The 24,618-nt window shown below is 43.8% G+C and overlaps 1 protein-coding gene across 1 annotated transcript in view; it reads right to left on the bottom strand.

Moving 5' to 3' along the window:
- The window catches only part of LOC135519809 (kinesin-like protein KIF13A), a 107,785-nt gene that overhangs the window by 36,433 nt on the left and 46,734 nt on the right, over positions 1–24,618 (bottom strand). Inside the window, exons 14-22 of the mRNA XM_064945021.1 lie at positions 22,838–23,063; positions 21,957–22,119; positions 21,623–21,766; positions 20,843–20,998; positions 17,470–17,634; positions 8,094–8,270; positions 5,678–5,829; positions 5,194–5,326; positions 2,362–2,508 (exon numbers count right to left, since the gene is read on the bottom strand). Coding sequence (XP_064801093.1) covers positions 2,362–2,508; positions 5,194–5,326; positions 5,678–5,829; positions 8,094–8,270; positions 17,470–17,634; positions 20,843–20,998; positions 21,623–21,766; positions 21,957–22,119; positions 22,838–23,063 — 1,463 coding nt within the window. The remainder of the gene's footprint in view (positions 1–2,361; positions 2,509–5,193; positions 5,327–5,677; positions 5,830–8,093; positions 8,271–17,469; positions 17,635–20,842; positions 20,999–21,622; positions 21,767–21,956; positions 22,120–22,837; positions 23,064–24,618) is intronic.

The following is a 24,618-nucleotide window of genomic DNA, read 5'->3' as shown; positions in this document are numbered from 1 at the left end:
ATGTAGAATGTTCTAGCCTCTTCAAAGTTCGCCTCGGCAGAAATATTTGTTTTATGTTACATTTTTGTGGGGGGCCCTGACCCTAGTTATTGTGTTAATTGTTTGTTTTAGTTGGTCAGGATGTGAGTTGGGTGGCCATTCTATGTTTTGTGTGTCTAGGTTGTTTTTCTGTGTTCGGCCAAGTATGGTTCTCAATCAGAGGCAGGTGTCGTTAGTTGTCTCTGATTGAGAATCACACTTCGGTAGCCTGGGTTTCCCTGTTTGTTTGTGGGTGATTGTTAACGTGTCTGTGTTTTACACCACACGGTACTGTTTTCGGTTTTCACATTTGTTGTTTTTGTAAATTGAAGTGTTCAGTTTGGATGTATTATTAAATAAGATGAACACTAACCACGCTGAGCTTTGGTCCTCTCCTTCAACGGAAGAAAACCATTACAGGCGTGGCAGCAACGATTTTGGTGTGGTGCAGCGCCACAGCTAAAATGACTGCAGCGGAAACGCTGTAGTCAACTTAAGCTGAAAATTGTAGTCCAACTAGAGGACAGCCGAATCAGATCACTCAATGGATTTGATTGATACACAACAGAAAAATGTGCCTTTTCTACATTCTACACAGCAGATGAATATAGTCAATCACCACCTTCCGGAGACACCTGAAACCCCACCTCTTTAAGGAATACCTAGGCGAGGATAAAGTAATCCTTCTCACCCCCCTTAAATGATTTAGATGCACTATTGTAAAGTGGCTGTTCCACTGGATGTCATAAGGTGAATTCACCAATTTGTAAGTCGCTCTGGATAAGAGCGTCTGCCAAATGACTTAAATGTAAATGTAAATATTTCTATGGTTCCATCCTTCTACAGATGTCTCCCTCCAGTGGAATAATTGATGACTGGCACCTTTCTTTCCCTACAACAGACAGCGTTGACATGATGGCCTAGGGATCCTCCATCTGAAAACTACAGGATGCAGAGATTGATTACTGCGAGGATTTCATCATGTCCAGATACACAGTACAGTATTGTAATACTGTAGATATCTCCAGTCCACCATTAGGCAGTAGAACTACAGTCTAGTGCTGGAGTCTCATCCCAGGGCCTGGTGTGTGTCTCTGTATGTGTTACACTAATATGAACCGATACATTCTGCAACATTCATTAGGTTTACAGACAGCCTTACAGCAGCCCAGGATTTAGCCATGTCAGTAGGCCCAGAACCAGAATCACCACAGCTAGTCACCACACCACCACTACCACCACTACCACCACCACCATCACTACCACCACCACCACCATCACCACCACTACCTCCACCACCACCACCACCATCACTTCCACCACCACTACCTCCACCACCACCATCACCACCACCATCACTACCACCACCACCACCATCACCACCACTACTACCTCCACCACCACCACCACCATCACTACCACCACCACCACCACTACCTCCACCACCACCACCACCACCATCACTTCCACCACCACCACCACCACCATCACTACCACCACCACCACCACCACTACCACCACCACCACCACTACCTCCACCACCACCACCACCACCATCACTTCCACCACCACCACCACCACCATCACTACCACCACCACCACCATCACCACCACTACCTCCACCACCACCACATTTACATTTTCATTTAGCAGACCACCATCACTTCCACAACCACCATCACCTCCACTATCACCATCACCACCACCACAACCACCACCACCACCACCATCCCCACCACCATCACCTCCACTATCACCACCATCATCATCACCACCACCACCACCACCACCATCCCCACCACCATCACCTCCACTATCACCATCACCACCACCACAACCACCACCACCACCACCATCACCTCCACTATCACCACCATCATCATCACCACCACCACCACAACCACCATCTTCACCATCACCACCATCACCACCACCACCATCATCACCACCACCACCACCATCATCACCACCACCATCATCATCATCACCACCAACACCATCATCATCATCATCATCACCACCATCATCATCATCACCACTATCATCACCACTATCATCATCATCATCACCACTATCATCATCATCATCATCATCATCATCATCACCTCCACCACGCTACATGAGTCTCCTTGAGCAATACAGCACATTTTACATATAAAGAGGAAGAAAATCTGATATACAACATTGCCACACTGACACATCTCTTACAAACGTAATATATAAATATGCTGTGTGTGATTGTGTAGTGGTGTGTGTGTGCACATGTAACTGTGTGTGTGTGTAGTGGTGTGTGTATGTGTGTGTAGTGGTGTGTGTGTGTGTAGTGGTGTGTGTGCCACTGACCTGGTAGCTGTCCAGGGCTCTCTGTAGCTTGGTGGAGCGTGCTGACACACAGCCGATAGAGACAGACAGAACAGACTCCACCAGCAGAGGCAGAGTCCCAGAGTCCTGCACCTGCTTCACACACACCTGCAGCCTGCGTGAGTGACCCTGAGAACACACACACCATCCATATAACCTGCTTCACACACAGACGGCCAATGACAATGAAGATAAACACAGAAGAAAAACCGGGAACTTAGACGGCGCTCATGTTTTCCATTCATAACTGGATCTACACAACCGATGTGGGACGTGGTTTCATCTTGACATCACTCTACTTTAAAGGGCTGAAAACATCTGACAAACTGACAGACTCCTCCAGTCTGATGTCCTTCCCTGTTACCTGTCTGACCTGGAACACTCCTCCAGTCTGATGTCCTTCCCTGTTACCTGTCTGACCTGGAACACTCCTCCAGTCTGTTGGCCTTCCCTGTTACCTGTCTGACCTGGAACACTCCTCCAGTCTGATGTCCTTCCCTGTTACCTGTCTGACCTGGAACACTCCTCCAGTCTGATGTCCTTCCCTGTTACCTGTCTGACCTGGAACACTCCTCCAGTCTGATGTCCTTCCCTGTTACCTGTCTGACCTGGAACACTCCTCCAGTCTGATGTCCTTCCTTGTTACCTGTCTGACCTGGAACACTCCTCCAGTCTGATGTCCTTCCCTGTTACCTGTCTGACCTGGAACACTCCTCCAGTCTGATGTCCTTCCCTGTTACCTGTCTGACCTGGAACACTCCTCCAGTCTGATGTCCTTCCCTGTTACCTGTCTGACCTGGAACACTCCTCCAGTCTGATGTCCTTCCCTGTTACCTGTCTGACCTGGAACACTCCTCCAGTCTGTTGGCCTTCCCTGTTACCTGTCTGACCTGGAACACTCCTCCAGTCTGATGTCCTTCCCTGTTACCTGTCTGACCTGGAACACTCCTCCAGTCTGAGGTCCTTCCCTGTTACCTGTCTGACCTGGAACACTCCTCCAGTCTGATGTCCTTCCCTGTTACCTGTCTGATCTGGAACACTCCTCCAGTCTGAGGTCCTTCCCTGTTACCTGTCTGACCTGGAACACTCCTCCAGTCTGATGTCCTTCCCTGTTACCTGTCTGACCTGGAACACTCCTCCAGTCTGAGGTCCTTCCCTGTCCTGTTACCAGTCTGACCTGGAACACTCCTCCAGTCTGTTGGCCTTCCCTGTTACCTGTCTGACCTGGAACACTCCTCCAGTCTGATGTCCTTCCCTGTTACCTGTCTGACCTGGAACACTCCTCCAGTCTGATGTCCTTCCCTGTTACCTGTCTGACCTGGAACACTCCTCCAGTCTGATGTCCTTCCCTGTTACCTGTCTGACCTGGAACACTCCTCCAGTCTGAGGTCCTTCCCTGTTACCTGTCTGACCTGGAACACTCCTCCAGTCTGATGTCCTTCCCTGTTACCTGTCTGACCTGGAACACTCCTCCAGTCTGATGTCCTTCCCTGTTATCTGTCTGACCTGGAACACTCCTCCAGTCTGATGTCCTTCCCTGTCCTGTTACCTGTCTGACCTGGAACACTCCTCCAGTCTGATGTCCTTCCCTGTCCTGTTACCTGTCTGACCTGGAACACTCCTCCAGTCTGATGTCCTTCCCTGTTACCTGTCTGACCTGGAACACTCCTCCAGTCTGATGTCCTTCCCTGTTACCTGTCTGACCTGGAACACTCCTCCAGTCTGATGTCCTTCCCTGTTACCTGTCTGACCTGGAACACTCCTCCAGTCTGATGTCCTTCCCTGTTACCTGTCTGACCTGGAACACTCCTCCAGTCTGATGTCCTTCCCTGTCCTGTTACCTGTCTGACCTGGAACATTCCACCAGTCTGATGTCCTTCCCTGTCCTGTTACCTGTCTGACCTGGAACACTCCTACAGTCTGATGGCCTTCCCTGTTACCTGTCTGAGCTGGAACACTCCTCCAGTCTGATGTCCTTCCCTGTCCTGTTACCAGTCTGACCTGGAACACTCCTCCAGTCTGAGGTCCTTCCCTGTTACCTGTCTGACCTGGAACACTCCTCCAGTCTGATGTCCTTCCCTGTTACCTGTCTGAGCTGGAACACTCCTCCAGTCTGAGGTCCTTCCCTGTCCTGTTATCTGTCTGACCTGGAACACTCCTCCAGTCTGATGTCCTTCCCTGTCCTGTTACCTGTCTGACCTGGAACACTCCTCCAGTCTGATGTTCTTCCCTGTCCTGTTACCTGTCTGAGCTGGAACACTCCTCCAGTCTGATGTCCTTCCCTGTCCTGTTACCTGTCTGACCTGGAACACTCCTCCAGTCTGATGTCCTTCCCTGTCCTGTTACCTGTCTGACCTGGAACACTCCTCCAGTCTGATGTCCTTCCCTGTCCTGTTACCTGTCTGAGCTGGAACACTCCTCCAGTCTGAGGTCCTTCCCTGTCCTGTTATCTGTCTGACCTGGAACACTCCTCCAGTCTGATGTCCTTCCCTGTCCTGTTACCTGTCTGACCTGGAACACTCCTCCAGTCTGATGTTCTTCCCTGTCCTGTTACCTGTCTGACCTGGAACACTCCTACAGTCTGATGTCCTTCCCTGTCCTGTTACCTGTCTGACCTGGAACACTCCTACAGTCTGATGTCCTTCCCTGTCCTGTTACCTGTCTGAGCTGGAACACTCCTACAGTCTGATGTCCTTCCCTGTCCTGTTACCTGTCTGACCTGGAACACTCCTACAGTCTGATGTCCTTCCCTGTCCTGTTACCTGTCTGACCTGGAACACTCCTACAGTCTGATGTCCTTCCCTGTCCTGTTACCTGTCTGAGCTGGAACACTCCTCCAGTACCGATGTCCTTCCCAGGATGCATCTCTACATCAGAGTAGTCCCCCTGCTCATTCAGCTCCTGGATAGAAACCCACAGCTCAATACGACGAGACACCTCACTCCACCTGCAGGGACAAATCACATGGGACTTATTTGTCACACATTTATTTGTCACATGTGCTGAACACAGCAGGTGTAGACCTTACCGTGAAATGCTTACTTACAAGCCCTAACTTACACACAACAAGCAAGTGACGGGTGAGTGTGTGTGTGGTGCATGCCTTTATGTGTGTGTGGTGCATGCCTTTATGTGTGTGTGGTGCATGCCTTTATGTGTGTGTGGTGCATGCCTTTATGTGTGTGTGGTGCATGCCTTTATGTGTGTGTGGTGCATGCCTTTATGTGTGTGTGGTGCATGCCTTTATGTATCCTTGAGATGATACAATATGTATGTGCTCTACACACGGTGTGTGTACCTGTCTCGTAGGGTGCGTGTCTTGGCCAGCAGGGCGTCCAGCTCCCAGAGAGAGCGTCCGTTCCCGGCACAGCGGTGACCCCACACCTCGATGGCCAGCGCCCCGTCTGCGATGAACTCTAAAAACTCCTCTGTCACATGGACCACACACTCCTACACACACAGAGATACTATATCAGACATCAACGATGAGCAGATCACACACTCCTACACACAGAGAGATACTATATCAAACATCAACGATGAGCAGATCACACACTCCTACACACAGAGAGATACTATATCAAACATCAACGATGAGCAGATCACATACTCCTACACACACAGAGATACTATATCAAACATCAACGATGAGCAGATCACACACTCCTACACACAGAGAGATACTATATCAAACATCAACGATGAGCAGATCACACACTCCTACACACAGAGATACTATATCAAACATCAACGATGAGCAGATCACACACTCCTACACACACAGAGATACTATATCAAACATCAACGATGAGCAGATCACACACTCCTACACACAGAGAGATACTATATCAAACATCAACGATGAGCAGATCACACACTCCTACACACAGAGATACTATATCAAACATCAACGATGAGCAGATCACACACTCCTACACACACAGAGATACTATATCAAACATCAACGATGAGCAGATCACACACTCCTACACACAGAGATACTATATCAAACATCAACGATGAGCAGATCACACACTCCTACACACAGAGAGATACTATATCAAACATCAACGATGAGCAGATCACACACTCCTACACACAGAGAGATATTATATCAAACATCAACGATGAGCATATCACACACTCCTACACACAAAGAGATACTATATAAAACATCAACGATGAGCAGATCACACACTCCTACACACAGAGAGATACTATATCAGACATCAACGATGAGCAGATCACACACTCCTACACACAGAGATACTATATCAAACATCAACGATGAGCAGATCACACACTCCTACACACAGAGAGATACTATATCAAACATCAACAATGAGCAGATCACACACTCCTACACACAGAGAGATACTATATTAAACATCAACGATGAGCATATCACTCACTCCTACACACAGAGAGATACTATATCAAACATCAACGATGAGCAGATCACACACTCCTACACACAGAGCGATACTATATAAAACATCAACGATGAGCAGATCACACACTCCTACACACAGAGAGATACTATATCAAATAACGGTGAGCATATCACACACTCCTACACACACAGAGATACTATATCAAACATCAACGATGAGCAGATCACACACTCCTACACACAGAGATACTATATCAAATAACGGTGAGCAGATCACACACTCCTACACACAGAGAGATACTATATCAAACATCAACGATGAGCATATCACTCACTCCTACACACAGAGCGATACTATATAAAACATCAACGATGAGCAGATCACACACTCCTACACACAGAGAGATATTATATCAAACATCAACGATGAGCATATCACACACTCCTACACACACAGAGATACTATATCAAACATCAACGATGAGCAGATCACACACTCCTACACACAGAGAGATACTATATCAAATAACGGTGAGCAGATCACACACTCCTACACACAGAGAGATACTATGTCAAACATCAACGATGAGCAGATCACACACTCCTACACACAGAGAGATACTATATCAGACATCAACGATGAGCAGATCACATACTCCTACACACACAGAGATACTATATCAAACATCAACGATGAGCAGATCACACACTCCTACACACAGAGATAATATATCAAACATCAACGATGAGCAGATCACACACTCCTACACACAGAGATACTATATCAAACATCAACGATGAGCAGATCACACACTCCTACACACAGAGATAATATATCAAACATCAACGATGAGCAGATCACACACTCCTACACACAGAGATACTATATCAAACATCAACGATGAGCAGATCACACACTCCTACACACAGAGAGATACTATATCAAACATCAACGATGAGCAGATCACACACTCCTACACACACAGAGATACTATATCAATCATCAACAATGAGCAAACACATGAGAATAATGGTGACATATGGGCCCTGGTCTAAAGTAGTCAACTGTATAGGGAACAGAGTGCCATTTGGGATGCAGATATATTCTAACCAGAATCCTCAGCGTTAGTGTCAGTGACAGCCAGCAGAGGATGATGTGAAATAACTTTTCCAAAATTCATTGGTTTCCCAGAAATCCCAGTTGAAGAGTCCCGAAATCAGGAAGTAGTCAGGAGGAAATCCAGAGTCCTCCAAAGGGGATTTCTGTAAACCTGGGAAGTTGAGGAAAGTCACCATAATGTTGTAACCCTACGTTCCCTACCTTGCAGTGGTCGAAGCGGACGGTGAACTGGGCGTCGGGGGTGCGGGGCGTGGTTGGCGTGTCTGGGCTGACCATGGGCGGGGCCACCGTAGGCTCCGCCCCCTCCCAGAAGGTGTACTGGCAGAAGACGAAGTTGGACAGGTTGAGAGGCAGCCCCGTGGCCTCCCTGATACGCACCTGTAGTAGAAAAACACCACGAAGACCACGACGTTACTGTCCAATCTCCTGCTTATTCCAGATCCTCCGAAAGACACACAGACACATACTGAGCAGCAAAATATACTGAAGAGTTCTATGTACTGAGGAGTTCTATACACTGAGGAGTTCTATATACTGAGGAGTTCTATATACTGAGGAGTTCTATATACTGAGGAGTTCTATATACTGAAGAGTTCTATGTACTGAGGAGTTCTATATACTGAGGAGTTCTATATACTGAAGAGTTCTATATACTGAGGAGTTCTATATACTGAGGAGTTCTATATACTGAAGAGTTCTATATACTGAGGAGTTCTATATACTGAGGAGTTCTATATACTGAAGAGTTCTATGTACTGAGGAGTTCTATATACTGAAGAGTTCTATATACTGAGGAGTTCTATATACTGAGGAGTTCTATATACTGAGGAGTTCTATATACTGAAGAGTTCTATATACTGAGGAGTTCTATATACTGAGGAGTTCTATATACTGAGGAGTTCTATATATACTGAGGAGTTCTATATACTGAGGAGTTCTATACACTGAGGAATTATATATACTGAGGAGTTCTATATACTGAGGAGTTCTATACACTGAGGAGTTCTATATACTGAGGAGTTCTATATACTGAGGAGTTCTATATACTGAAGAGTTCTATATACTGAGGAGTTCTATATACTGAGGAGTTCTATATACTGAAGAGTTCTATATACTGAGGAGTTCTATATACTGAGGAGTTCTATATACTGAAGAGTTCTACATACTGAGGAGTTCTACATACTGAGGAGTTCTATATACTGAGGAGTTCTATATACTGAGGAGTTCTATATACTGAGGAGTTCTATATACTGAGGAATTATATATACTGAGGAGTTCTATATACTGAGGAGTTCTATATACTGAAGAGTTCTATACACTGAGGAGTTCTATACACTGAGGAGTTCTATATACTGAGGAGTTCTATATACTGAGGAGTTCTATATACTGAAGAGTTCTACATACTGAGGAGTTCTATATACTGAGGAGTTCTATATACTGAGGAGTTCTATATACTGAGGAGTTCTATATACTGAGGAATTATATATGCTGAGGAGTTCTATATACTGAGGAGTTCTATACACTGAGGAGTTCTATATACTGAGGAGTTCTATACACTGAGGAGTTCTATATACTGAGGAATTATATATACTGAGGAGTTCTATATACTGAGGAGTTCTATACACTGAGGAGTTCTATATACTGAGGAATTATATATACTGAGGAGTTCTATATACTGAGGAGTTCTATATACTGAGGAATTATATATACTGAGGAGTTCTATACACTGAGGAGTTCTATATACTGAGGAGTTCTATATACTGAGGAGTTCTATATACTGAGGAGTTCTATACACTGAGGAGTTCTATATACTGAGGAGTTCTATATACTGAGGAATTATATATACTGAGGAGTTCTATATACTGAGGAATTATATATACTGAGGAGTTCTATATACTGAGGAATTATATATACTGAGGAGTTCTATATACTGAGGAGTTCTATACACTGAGGAGTTCTATATACTGAGGAGTTCTATATACTGAGGAGTTCTATATACTGAAGAGTTCTATACACTGAGGAGTTCTATATACTGAGGAGTTCTATATACTGAGGAGTTATATACACTGAGGAGTTCTATATACTGAGGAGTTCTATATACTGAGGAGTTCTATATACTGAGTAGTTCTATATACTGAGGAGTTCTATACACTGAGGAGTTCTATATACTGAGGAGTTCTATATACTGAGGAGTTCTATATACTGAAGAGTTCTATACACTGAGGAGTTCTATATACTGAGGAGTTCTATATACTGAGGAGTTCTATATACTGAGGAGTTATATACACTGAGGAGTTCTATATACTGAGGAGTTCTATACACTGAGGAGTTCTATATACTGAGGAGTTCTATACACTGAGGAGTTCTATACACTGAGGAGTTCTATACACTGAGGAGTTCTATACACTGAGGAGTTCTATATACTGAGGAGTTCTATATACTGAGGAGTTCTATATACTGAGGAATTATATATACTGAGGAATTATATATACTGAGGAGTTCTATATACTGAAGAGTTCTATACACTGAGGAGTTCTATATACTGAGGAGTTCTATATACTGAGGAGTTCTATACACTGAGGAGTTCTATATACTGAGGAGTTCTATATACTGAGGAGTTCTATATACTGAGGAGTTCTATATACTGAGGAATTATATATACTGAGGAGTTCTATATACTGAAGAGTTCTATATACTGAGGAGTTCTATATACTGAGGAATTATATATACTGAGGAGTTCTATATACTGAGGAATTATATATACTGAGGAGTTCTATATACTGAGGAATTATATATACTGAGGAGTTCTATATACTGAGGAGTTCTATATACTGAGGAGTTCTATATACTGAGGAATTATATATACTGAGGAGTTCTATATACTGAGGAATTATATATACTGAGGAGTTCTATATACTGAGGAATTCTATATACTGAGGAGTTCTATATACTGAGGAGTTCTATATACTGAGGAGTTCTATATACTGAGGAATTATATATACTGAGGAGTTCTATACACTGAGGAGTTCTATATACTGAGGAGTTCTATATACTGAGGAATTATATATACTGAGGAGTTCTATATACTGAGGAGTTCTATATACTGAGGAGTTCTATATACTGAGGAATTATATATACTGAGGAGTTCTATACACTGAGGAGTTCTATATACTGAGGAGTTCTATATACTGAGGAGTTCTATATACTGAGGAGTTCTATACACTGAGGAGTTCTATATACTGAGGAGTTCTATATACTGAGGAATTATATATACTGAGGAGTTCTATATACTGAGGAATTATATATACTGAGGAGTTCTATATACTGAGGAGTTCTATACACTGAGGAGTTCTATATACTGAGGAGTTCTATATACTGAGGAGTTCTATATACTGAAGAGTTCTATACACTGAGGAGTTCTATATACTGAGGAGTTCTATATACTGAGGAGTTCTATATACTGAGGAGTTATATACACTGAGGAGTTCTATATACTGAGGAGTTCTATATACTGAGGAGTTCTATATACTGAGGAGTTCTATATACTGAGGAGTTCTATACACTGAGGAGTTCTATATACTGAGGAGTTCTATATACTGAGGAGTTCTATATACTGAAGAGTTCTATACACTGAGGAGTTCTATATACTGAGGAGTTCTATATACTGAGGAGTTCTATATACTGAGGAGTTATATACACTGAGGAGTTCTATATACTGAGGAGTTCTATACACTGAGGAGTTCTATATACTGAGGAGTTCTATACACTGAGGAGTTCTATACACTGAGGAGTTCTATATACTGAGGAGTTCTATACACTGAGGAGTTCTATACACTGAGGAGTTCTATATACTGAGGAGTTCTATATACTGAGGAGTTCTATATACTGAGGAATTATATATACTGAGGAATTATATATACTGAGGAGTTCTATATACTGAAGAGTTCTATACACTGAGGAGTTCTATACACTGAGGAGTTCTATATACTGAGGAGTTCTATACACTGAGGAGTTCTATATACTGAGGAGTTCTATATACTGAGGAGTTCTATATACTGAGGAGTTCTATATACTGAGGAATTATATATACTGAGGAGTTCTATATACTGAAGAGTTCTATATACTGAGGAGTTCTATATACTGAGGAATTATATATACTGAGGAGTTCTATATACTGAGGAATTATATATACTGAGGAGTTCTATATACTGAGGAATTATATATACTGAGGAGTTCTATACACTGAGGAGTTCTATATACTGAGGAGTTCTATATACTGAGGAGTTCTATATACTGAGGAGTTCTATACACTGAGGAGTTCTATATACTGAGGAGTTCTATATACTGAGGAATTATATATACTGAGGAGTTCTATATACTGAGGAGTTCTATATACTGAGGAATTATATATACTGAGGAGTTCTATATACTGAGGAATTATATATACTGAGGAGTTCTATATACTGAGGAGTTCTATACACTGAGGAGTTCTATATACTGAGGAGTTCTATATACTGAGGAGTTCTATATACTGAAGAGTTCTATACACTGAGGAGTTCTATACACTGAGGAGTTCTATATACTGAGGAGTTCTATATACTGAGGAGTTATATACACTGAGGAGTTCTATATACTGAGGAGTTCTATATACTGAGGAATTATATATACTGAGGAGTTCTATATACTGAGGAGTTCTATATACTGAGGAGTTCTATATACTGAGGAGTTCTATATACTGAGGAGTTCTATATACTGAGGAGTTCTATATACTGAGGAGTTCTATACACTGAGGAGTTCTATATACTGAGGAGTTCTATATACTGAGGAGTTCTATATACTGAAGAGTTCTATACACTGAGGAGTTCTATATACTGAGGAGTTCTATATACTGAGGAGTTCTATATACTGAGGAGTTATATACACTGAGGAGTTCTATATACTGAGGAGTTCTATACACTGAGGAGTTCTATATACTGAGGAGTTCTATACACTGAGGAGTTCTATACTGAGGAGTTCTATATACTGAGGAGTTCTGAGGAGTTCTATACACTGAGGAGTTCTATATACTGAGGAGTTCTATATACTGAGGAGTTCTATATACTGAGGAATTATATATACTGAGGAATTATATATACTGAGGAGTTCTATATACTGAAGAGTTCTATACACTGAGGAGTTCTATACACTGAGGAGTTCTATATACTGAGGAGTTCTATACACTGAGGAGTTCTATATACTGAGGAGTTCTATATACTGAGGAGTTCTATATACTGAGGAATTATATATACTGAGGAGTTCTATATACTGGAGTTCTATATACTGAGGAGTTCTATATACTGAGGAGTTATATATACTGAGGAGTTCTATATACTGAGGAATTATATATACTGAGGAGTTCTATATACTGAGGAATTATATATACTGAGGAGTTCTATATACTGAGGAGTTCTATATACTGAGGATATTGAGGAGTTCTATATACTGAGGAGTTCTATATACTGAGGAGTTCTATATACTGAGGAGTTCTATATACTGAGGAGTTCTATATACTGAGGAGTTCTATATACTGAGGAATTATATATACTGAGGAGTTCTATATACTGAGGAGTTCTATATACTGAGGAGTTCTATATACTGAGGAGTTCTATATACTGAGGAATTATATATACTGAGGAGTTCTATATACTGAGGAGTTCTATATACTGAGGAGTTCTATATACTGAGGAGTTCTATATACTGAGGAGTTCTATATACTGAGGAATTATATATACTGAGGAGTTCTATATACTGAGGAGTTCTATATACTGAGGAGTTCTATATACTGAGGAGTTCTATATACTGAGGAATTATAATTATATATACTGAGGAGTTCTATATACTGAGGAGTTCTATATACTGAGGAGTTCTATATACTGAGGAGTTCTATATACTGAGGAGTTCTATATACTGAGGAGTTCTATATACTGAGGAATTATATATACTGAGGAGTTCTATATACTGAGGAGTTCTATATACTGAGGAATTAGTTATATACTGAGGAGTTCTATATACTGAGGAGTTCTATATACTGAGGAGTTCTATATACTGAGGAGTTCTATATACTGAGGAGTTCTATACACTGAGGAGTTCTATACACTGAAGAGTTCTATATACTGAGGAGTTCTATATACTGAGGAGTTCTATATACTGAGGAGTTCTATATACTGAGGAGTTCTATATACTGAGAAATTATATATACTGAGGAGTTCTATATACTGAGGAGTTCTATATACTGAGGAGTTCTATATACTGAGGAATTATATATACTGAGGAGTTCTATACACTGAGGAGTTCTATATACTGAGGAGTTCTATATACTGAGGAATTATATATACTGAGGAGTTCTATATACTGAGGAATTATATATACTGAGGAGTTCTATACACTGAGGAGTTCTATATACTGAAGAGTTCTATATACTGAGGAGTTCTATATACTGAGGAGTTCTATATACTGAAGAGTTCTATATACTGAGGAGTTCTATACACTGAGGAGTTCTATATACTGAAGAGTTCTATATACTGAGGAGTTCTATATACTGAGGAGTTCTATATACTGAAGAGTTCTATATACTGAGGAGTTCTATACACTGAGGAGTTCTATATACTGAGGAGTTCTATATACTGAGGAGTTCTATACACTGAAGAGTTCTATATACTGAAGAGTTCTATATACTGAGGAGTTCTATATACTGAGGAGTTCTATATACTGAGGAGTTCTATATACTGAGGAGTTCTATATACTGAGGAATTATATATACTGAGGAGTTCTATATACTGAGGAGTTCTATATACTGAGGAGTTCTATATACTGAGGAGTTCTATACACTGAGGAGTTGTATATACTGAGGAATTATACATACTGAGGAGTTCTATATACTGAGGAGTTCTATATACTGAGGAATTGTATATACTTGTCACGACTTCTGCCGAAGTTGGCTCTCCTGCCCATTCGGGCGGTGCTCGGCGGTCGTCGTCACCGTCCTATTAGCCACTACCGATCCCTTTTTCGTGTATCTGTTGGTTTTGTCTAATTGGTTTCACCTGTGTGTTGTTTAGTTAATTAGTGTCTGTATTTAATGTAGGTTGTCCCGCCCTTGTTTTGTGCGGGATTGTTTATTTTGTCATTCGTTTTGTCTGTCGGTGTTTGCTGTTTGTTATTCTCCGGTTAGTCTTTATCCTGTGTTGGATATATTCACCCTGTCTGTATTTGGGTTGACCGTTGTTTGTTTTGTTCCCCGGAGAATAAACTTTATATCGCTATCTGCTCTCTGCGCTTGATTCCACCCACCTTGATTAGACGTGACAATACTGAGGAGTTCTATATACTGAGGAGTTCTATATACTGAGGAGTTCTATATACTGAGGAGTTCTATATACTGAGGAGTTCTATATACTGAGGAGTTCTAGATACTGAGGAGTTCTATATACTGAGGAATTATATATACTGAGGAGTTCTATACACTGAGGAGTTCTATATACTGAGGAGTTCTATATACTGAGGAGTTCTATATACTGAGGAATTATATATACTGAGGAGTTCTATATATACTGAGGAGTTCTATATATACTGAGGAGTTCTATATATACTGGGGAGTTCTATATACTGAGGAGTTCTATACACTGAGGAGTTCTATATACTGAGGAGTTCTATATACTGAGGAATTATATATACTGAGGAGTTCTATATACTGAGGAGTTCTATATACTGAGGAGTTCTATATACTGAGGAATTATATATACTGAGGAGTTCAATATACTGAGGAGTTCTATATACTGAGGAATTATATATACTGAGGAGTTCTATACACTGAGGAGTTCTATATACTGAGGAGTTCTATGTACTGAGGAATTATATATACTGAGGAGTTCTATATACTGAGGAGTTCTATATACTGAGGAGTTCTATATACTGAGGAGTTCTATATACTGAGGAGTTTCTATAAACTGAGGAGTTCTATATACTGAGGAGTTCTATATACTGAGGAGTTCTATAAACTGAGGAGTTCTATATACTGAGGAATTATATATACTGAGGAGTTCTATATACTGAGGAGTTCTATAAACTGAGGAGTTCTATATACTGAGGAATTATATATACTGAGGAGTTCTATATACTGAGGAGTTCTATATACTGAGGAATTATATATACTGAGGAGTTCTATATACTGAGGAATTATATATACTGAGGAGTTCTATATACTGAGGAGTTCTATATACTGAGGAGTTCTATATACTGAGGAGTTCTATATACTGAGGAGTTCTATATACTGAGGAGTTCTATATACTGAGGAGTTCTATAAACTGAGGAGTTCTATATACTGAGGAGTTCTATATACTGAGGAATTATATATACTGAGGAGTTCTATATACTGAGGAATTATATATACTGAGGAGTTCTATATACTGAGGAGTTCTATATACTGAGGAGTTCTATATACTGAGGAGTTCTATATACTGAGGAGTTCTATATACTGAGGAGTTCTATATACTGAGGAGTTCTATATACTGAGGAATTATATATACTGAGGAGTTCTATATACTGAGGAGTTCTATATACTGAGGAGTTCTATATACTGAGGAGTTCTATATACTGAGGAGTTCTATATACTGAGGAGTTCTATAAACTGAGGAGTTCTATATACTGAGGAGTTCTATATACTGAGGAATTATATATACTGAGGAGTTCTATATACTGAGGAGTTCTATAAACTGAGGAGTTCTATATACTGAGGAATTATATATACTGAGGAGTTCTATATACCGAGGAGTTCTATATACTGAGGAGTTCTATATACTGAGGAGTTCTATATACTGAGGAGTTCTATATACTGAGGAATTATATATACTGAGGAGTTCTATATACTGAGGAGTTCTATACACTGAGGAGTTCTATATACTGAGGAGTTCTACACACTGAGGAGTTCAATATACTGAGGAGTTCTATATACTGAGGAGTTCTATATATACTGAGGAGTTCTATACACTGAGGAGTTCTATATACTGAGGAGTTCTATATATACTGAGGAGTTCTATATATACTGAGGAGTTCTATATATACTGAGGAGTTCTATATATACTGAGGAGTTCTATATATACTGAGGAGTTCTATATACTGAGGAGTTCTATATACTGAGGAATTATATATACTGAGGAGTTCTATATACTGAGGAGTTCTATACACTGAGGAGTTCTATATACTGAGGAGTTCTATATATACTGAGGAGTTCTATATATACTGAGGAGTTCTATATATACTGAGGAGTTCTATATATACTGAGGAGTTCTATATACTGAGGAGTTCTATACACTGAGGAGTTCTATACACTGAGGAGTTCTATATACTGAGGAGTTCTATACACTGAGAAATTAGAACAGATGTCAGTTATATATATACTGAGGAGATAGAACAGAGGACAGTTCTACTATGGAGCCCGTTGAGCAGTCAGAGGGTTAAGTGCCTTGCTCAAAGGCACAATGGCAGGAGACGGCAGCAACCCTCCAGGACCAGACAGACAGTAGTAGTGTATGAGACGTACCCTGCAGGTGAGTTTCCTGGCCATGTGGACCATCTCTCCCTGAGTGTCCATCACATCGTAGATGCTGCTCTCACTGGAGTTCTCTGACGAGTCATCTCCCCCCTCCAGCTGCTCCGGCACCGTCCCGCTGACACGCGCCAGCTCTACGTGGAGCCTGCCGGCTACCTGTCACACACCAGGGGAACAGACCCATCACATCAACACACCTCAGGACAGACCTAAACAGGTGCAGAGTACAGACAGAGAAGGGGGTACAGACCCAGCACATCAACACACCTCAGGACAGACCTAAACAGGTGCAGAGTACAGACAGAGAAGGGGGTATAGACCCAGCACATCAACACACCTCAGGACAGACCTAAACAGGTGCAGAGTACAGACAGAGAAGGGGGTACAGACCCAGCACATCAACACACCTCAGGACAGACCTAAACAGGTGCAGAGTACAGACAGAGAAGGGGGTACAGACCCAGCACATCAACACACCTCAGGACAGACCTAAACAGGTGCAGAGTACAGACAGAGAAGGGGTACAGACCCAGCACATCAACACACCTCAGGACAGACCTAAACAGGTGCAGAGTACAGACAGAGAAGGGGGTACAGACCCAGCACATCAACACACCTCAGGACAGACCTAAACAGGTGCAGAGTACAGACAGAGAAGGGGGTACAGACCCAGCACATCAACACACCTCAGGACAGACATAAACAGGTGCAGAGTACAGACAGATTAACACAAGTACAAAGAGTCCCCCAGAAGCCATTTCAATATCCTGGTAGAAGCATGTGATCAGACACAGGAGCAATTAGGGTTGAGTGTCTTGCTCAACAGCACATTGACAGATTTTTCACCCTAGTCAGGTCAGGGATTCGAACCAGTGACCTTTTGGTTACTTGCCCAACGCTCTTCACCATTAAGCCAGTTTCCCAAACTCAGTCCTGCCCCCCAGCACTACACAGCTGACACAAATAACCAACTCATCATCTGACTATGAATCAGCTGTGTAGTGCTGCGGTAAAAACCAGAAGGTGTACACAGTGGGGGCCCCAGGACCCAGTTTGGGAATCCCAACGCTATGCTACCTGCCATCCAGCAAGGACCTGAAGTACTACCATGAAGTACTACCATGAAGTTGATAACAGCTCAACCCCAATGTATCACTACCATCGTTAATCATTCCTAACCCTCCTTAAATGAGATGTGTGTGTAGGTGTGTGTGTGTAGGTGTGTGTTGTTCTCTCACCTCCCCCTGCTGGCTGATGATAGGAACAGCGTACTGTGTAGGTGTGTGTTGTTCTCTCACCTCCCCCTGCTGGCTGATGATAGGAACAGCGTACTGTGTAGGTGTGTGTTGTTCTCTCACCTCCCCCTGCTGGCTGATGATAGGAACAGCGTACTGTGTAGATGTGTGTTGTTCTCTCACCTCCCCCTGCTGGCTGATAGGAACTGCGTACTGCATAGATGTGTGTTGTTCTCTCACCTCCCCCTGCTGGCTGATGATAGGAACAGCGTACTGTGTAGGTGTGTGTTGTTCTCTCACCTCCCCCTGCTGGCTGATGATAGGAACAGCGTACTGTGTAGGTGTGTGTTGTTCTCTCACCTCCCCCTGCTGGCTGATGATAGGAACAGCGTACTGTGTAGGTGTGTGTTGATCTCTCACCTCCCCCTGCTGGCTGATGATAGGAACAGCGTACTGTGTGTGTGTGTGTTGTTCTCTCACCTCCCCCTGCTGGCTGATGATAGGAACAGCGTACTGTGTGTGTGTGTTGTTCTCTCACCTCCCCCTGCTGGCTGATGATAGGAACAGCATACTGTGTGTAGGTGTGTGTTGTTCTCTCACCTCCCCCTGCTGGCTGATGATAGGAACAGCGTACTGTGTGTGTGTGTTGTTCTCTCACCTCCCCCTGCTAGCTGATGATAGGAACAGCGTACTGTGTGTGTGTGTTGTTCTCTCACCTCCCCCTGCTAGCTGATGATAGGAACAGCGTACTGTATAGATGTGTGTTGTTCTCTCACCTCCCCCTGCTGGCTGATGATAGGAACAGCGTACTGTGTGTGTGTGTTGTTCTCTCACCTCCCCCTGCTGGCTGATGATAGGAACAGCGTACTGTGTGTGTGTGTTGTTCTCTCACCTCCCCCTGCTGGCTGATGATAGGAACAGCGTACTGTGTAGATGTGTGTTGTTCTCTCACCTCCCCCTGCTGGCTGATGATAGGAACAGCGTACTGTGTGTGTGTGTTGTTCTCTCACCTCCCCCTGCTGGCTGATGATAGGAACAGCATACTGTGTGTAGGTGTGTGTTGTTCTCTCACCTCCCCCTGCTGGCTGATGATAGGAACAGCGTACTGTGTGTGTGTGTTGTTCTCTCAACTCCCCCTGCTAGCTGATGATAGGAACAGCGTACTGTATAGATGTGTGTTGTTCTCTCACCTCCCCCTGCTGGCTGATGATAGGAACAGCGTACTGTGTGTGTGTGTTGTTCTCTCACCTCCCCCTGCTGGCTGATGATAGGAACAGCGTACTGTATAGATGTGTGTTGTTCTCTCACCTCCCCCTGCTGGCTGATGATAGGAACAGCGTACTGTAGATGTGTGTTGTTCTCTCACCTCCCCCTGCTGGCTGATGATAGGAACAGCGTACTGTGTGTATTGTTCTCTCACCTCCCCCTGCTGGCTGATGATAGGAACAGCGTACTGTGTAGGTGTGTGTTGTTCTCTCACCTCCCCCTGCTGGCTGATGATAGGAACAGCGTACTGTATAGATGTGTGTTGTTCTCTCACCTCCCCCTGCTGGCTGATGATAGGAACAGCGTACTGTAGATGTGTGTTGTTCTCTCACCTCCCCCTGCTGGCTGATGATAGGAACAGCGTACTGTGTAGGTGTGTGTTGTTCTCTCACCTCCCCCTGCTGGCTGATGATAGGAACAGCGTACTGTGTGTGTGTATGTTGTTCTCTCACCTCCCCCTGCTGGCTGATAGGAACTGCGTACTGCATAGATGTGTATTGTTCTCTCACCTCCCCCTGCTGGCTGATGATAGGAACAGCGTACTGCATAGATGTGTATTGTTCTCTCACCTCCCCCTGCTGGCTGATGATAGGAACAGCGTACTGTGTAGGTGTGTGTTGTTCTCTCACCTCCCCCTGCTGGCTGATGATAGGAACAGCGTACTGTGTAGGTGTGTGTTGTTCTCTCACCTCCCCCTGCTGGCTGATGATAGGAACAGCGTACTGTGTAGGTGTGTGTTGTTCTCTCACCTCCCCCTGCTGGCTGATGATAGGAACAGCGTACTGTGTAGGTGTGTGTTGTTCTCTCACCTCCCCCTGCTGGCTGATGATAGGAACAGCGTACTGTGTGTATTGTTCTCTCACCTCCCCCTGCTGGCTGATGATAGGAACTGCGTACTGTAGTCTGATATCATGGAACAGACACTCCAGAAAGACGTTGGCCACTCCTATCAGGTTGTGGTTCTCCTGAGCTTCATAGAAGGACTCACTGTGCTGCTTGTGGTTGTTCAGCTTGGTGTGCTGATCAGAAAGACATGATACAAGCACACACCTGAAAACTTCCCCCCATCATCCAATTATCATCTTCATCACTGACAAAGAATACATTCCCCTCCCACAATCACTTCCAGCAGTGTCTCCCCTCGGAACATGATCCCATCGAACCCTCCCCTCCATCCCTCCCTCTCATCATCCCTCTGACTCCTCCCCTCCATCCCTCCCTCTCATCATCCCTCTCTCCTCCCCTCTCTCCCCTCCCCTCCTCTCTATCTCCCCCTCCTCTCTATCTCCCCCTCTCTCTCCTCCCCTCCTCTCTATCTCCCCCTCTCTCCCCTCCCCTCTTCTCTATCTCCCCCTCTCTCTCCTCCCCTCCTCTCTATCTCCCCCTCTCTCCCCTCCCCTCCTCTCCATCTCTCCCTCTCTCTCCCCCCTCCATCTCCCCCTCTCTCCCCTCCCCTCCTCTCTATCTCCCCCTCTCTCCCCTCCCCTCCTCTCTATCTCCCCCTCTCTCCCCTCCCCTCCTCTCTATCTCCCCCTCTCTCTCCTCCCCTCCTCTCTATCTCCCCCTCTCTCCCATCCCCTCCTCTCTATCTCCCCCTCTCTCTCCTCACCTCCTCCCCGTTCCTCCTCTCCCCTTCCTCTCACCGTGTCCTCAGCTCCCTCCTTCCAGTCTCTGTAGTGGTCTCTCATGTCCACTAGTTTGTTGTCCAGCTTGTCGATGGTCCAGACCTGTGTCCCCTTCCCTTTCCACCTCACCAGGATGGCTGGTTCACTCACTATGGCTCCACGCTGAACCAAGACACAGCGACTCTCAACGTGATGTAATGTACTGAACAATGTTCTACAAATGACACTATTTCTGTGTACACATATTAATGATACAACACAATCAGACCGTTCCTTCAGCTTTTCTCTCATTGTACAAAACATGACACATCACTGAAAACATGTGTATGTGTGTGTGTGCAGAGGTTGTCACCTTGCGATTGGCACTGAGGTTAGCTGCAGGGATCTGGAGGGTGACCTGGTAGTCAGTCAGTTTGTTCATCTCCTTTGCCAGGAAGTTGGCCTCTCTCACCAGGGTGTTGGCCTTGACAACCTGCTCCCTCAGCCTGGACAGACTCTGACGAAATAGCTCGTCCCTGACACACACACACACACACACACACACACACACACACACACACACACACACACACACACACACACACACACACACACACACACACACACACACACACACACACACACACAGAGGACACACAGAGACCATTCACACGTGTGACTGTGATCAAACAGGTTGGTTACAACTTCATTGCTCCTGCATCTAAAGCCGTAGCATGTGTGTGTGGGCGTGTGTGTGTGGGCGTGTGTGTGTGTGCGTGTGTGGGCGTGTGTGTGTGTGCGTGTGTGTGTGTGGACGTGTGTGCGTGTGGGCGTGTGTGCGTGTGGGCGTGTGTGTGTGTGTGGGCGTGTGTGTGGGCGTGAGTGTGTGTGTGGGCGTGAGTGTGTGGGCGTGAGTGTGTGTGTGGGCGTGTGTGTGGGTGTTTGTGTGTGTGCGTGTGTGTGTGTGTGGGCGTGTGTGTGGGTGTTTGTGTGTGTGTGGGCATGTGTGTGTGTGGGCGTGTGTGTGTGTGGGCGTGTGTGTGGGCGTGTGTGTGTGTGGGCGTGTGTGTGGGCGTGTGTGTGTGGGCGTGTGTGTGTGTGGGCGTGTGTGTGTGTGGGCGTGTGTGTGTGTGGGCGTGTGTGTGTGTGGGCGTGTGTGTGTGTGTGGGCGTGTGTGTGTGGGCGTGTGTTTGTGTGTGTGTGTGTGTGTGTGTGTGGTGTGTGTGTGTGTGTGGGTGTGCATATTCCCTTCACCTCTCCACAGTCCAGGGGCGTATCTTGCTGTGGTGTGATGGTGTGTGTGTGGGGAAGGTGAGGCGGTCGCTGCTGGATCGCTGATGCTGATTGGTCCTCTCAGGAGACAGCTGTTGCCGTAGTGACTCCAGCTCTCTCTCATACATCATCCTCTGTTCCTCCAGCGCTGTGCGTTTCTCCTCCAGGTACTGCTTCTCTAAAACCTGGACCACGTTCTGCATGGGATCTATAGGAGAGATACCATACTGTTAAACATAGTGCTTCTCTAACACCTAGACCACGTTCTGATCTATAGGAGAGATACCATACTGTTAAACATAGTGCTTCTCTAACACCTAGACCACGTTCTGATCTATAGGAGAGATACCATACTGTTAAACATAGTGCTTCTCTAACACCTGGACCACGTTCTGATCTATAGGAGAGATACCATACTGTTAAACATAGTGCTTCTCTAACACCTAGACCACGTTCTGATCTATAGGAGAGATACCATACTGTTAAACATAGTGCTTCTCTAACACCTGGACCACGTTCTGATCTATAGGAGAGATACCATACTGTTAAACATAGTGCTTCTCTAACACCTAGACCACGTTCTGATCTATAGGAGAGATACCATACTGTTAAACATAGTGCTTCTCTAACACCTAGAACACGTTCTGATCTATAGGAGAGATACCATACTGTTAAACATAGTGCTTCTCTAACACCTAGACCACGTTCTGATCTATAGGAGAGATACCATACTGTTAAACATAGTGCTTCTCTAACACCTGGACCACGTTCTGATCTATAGGAGAGATACCATACTGTTAAACATAGTGCTTCTCTAACACCTAGACCACGTTCTGATCTATAGGAGAGATACCATACTGTTAAACATAGTGCTTCTCTAACACCTAGACCACGTTCTGATCTATAGGAGAGATACCATACTGTTAAACATAGTGCTTCTCTAACACCTGGACCACGTTCTGATCTATAGGAGAGATACCATACTGTTAAACATAGTGCTTCTCTAACACCTGGACCACGTTCTGATCTATAGGAGAGATACCATACTGTTAAACATAGTGCTTCTCTAACACCTGGACCACGTTCTGATCTATAGGAGAGATACCATACTGTTAAACATAGTGCTTCTCTAACACCTGGACCACGTTCTGATCTATAGGAGAGATACCATACTGTTAAACATAGTGCTTCTCTAACACCTAGACCACGTTCTGATCTATAGGAGAGATACCATACTGTTAAACATAGTGCTTCTCTAACACCTAGACCACGTTCTGATCTATAGGAGAGATACCATACTGTTAAACATAGTGCTTCTCTAACACCTGGACCACGTTCTGATCTATAGGAGAGATACCATACTGTTAAACATAGTGCTTCTCTAACACCTAGACCACGTTCTGATCTATAGGAGAGATACCATACTGTTAAACATAGTGCTTCTCTAACACCTAGACCACGTTCTGATCTATAGGAGAGATACCATACTGTTAAACATAGTGCTTCTCCAACACCTAGACCACGTTCTGATCTATAGGAGAGATACCATACTGTTAAACATAGTGCTTCTCTAACACCTAGACCACGTTCTGATCTATAGGAGAGATACCATACTGTTAAACATAGTGCTTCTCTAACACCTGGACCACGTTCTGATCTATAGGAGAGATACCATACTGTTAAACATAGTGCTTCTCTAACACCTAGACCACGTTCTGATCTATAGGAGAGATACCATACTGTTAAACATAGTGCTTCTCTAA

The sequence above is a fragment of the Oncorhynchus masou genome, chromosome 29, assembly GCF_036934945.1.
Source record: "Oncorhynchus masou masou isolate Uvic2021 chromosome 29, UVic_Omas_1.1, whole genome shotgun sequence".
Lineage (NCBI taxonomy): Eukaryota > Metazoa > Chordata > Actinopteri > Salmoniformes > Salmonidae > Oncorhynchus > Oncorhynchus masou.
This window is presented reverse-complemented; position numbering and strand designations above follow the sequence as displayed.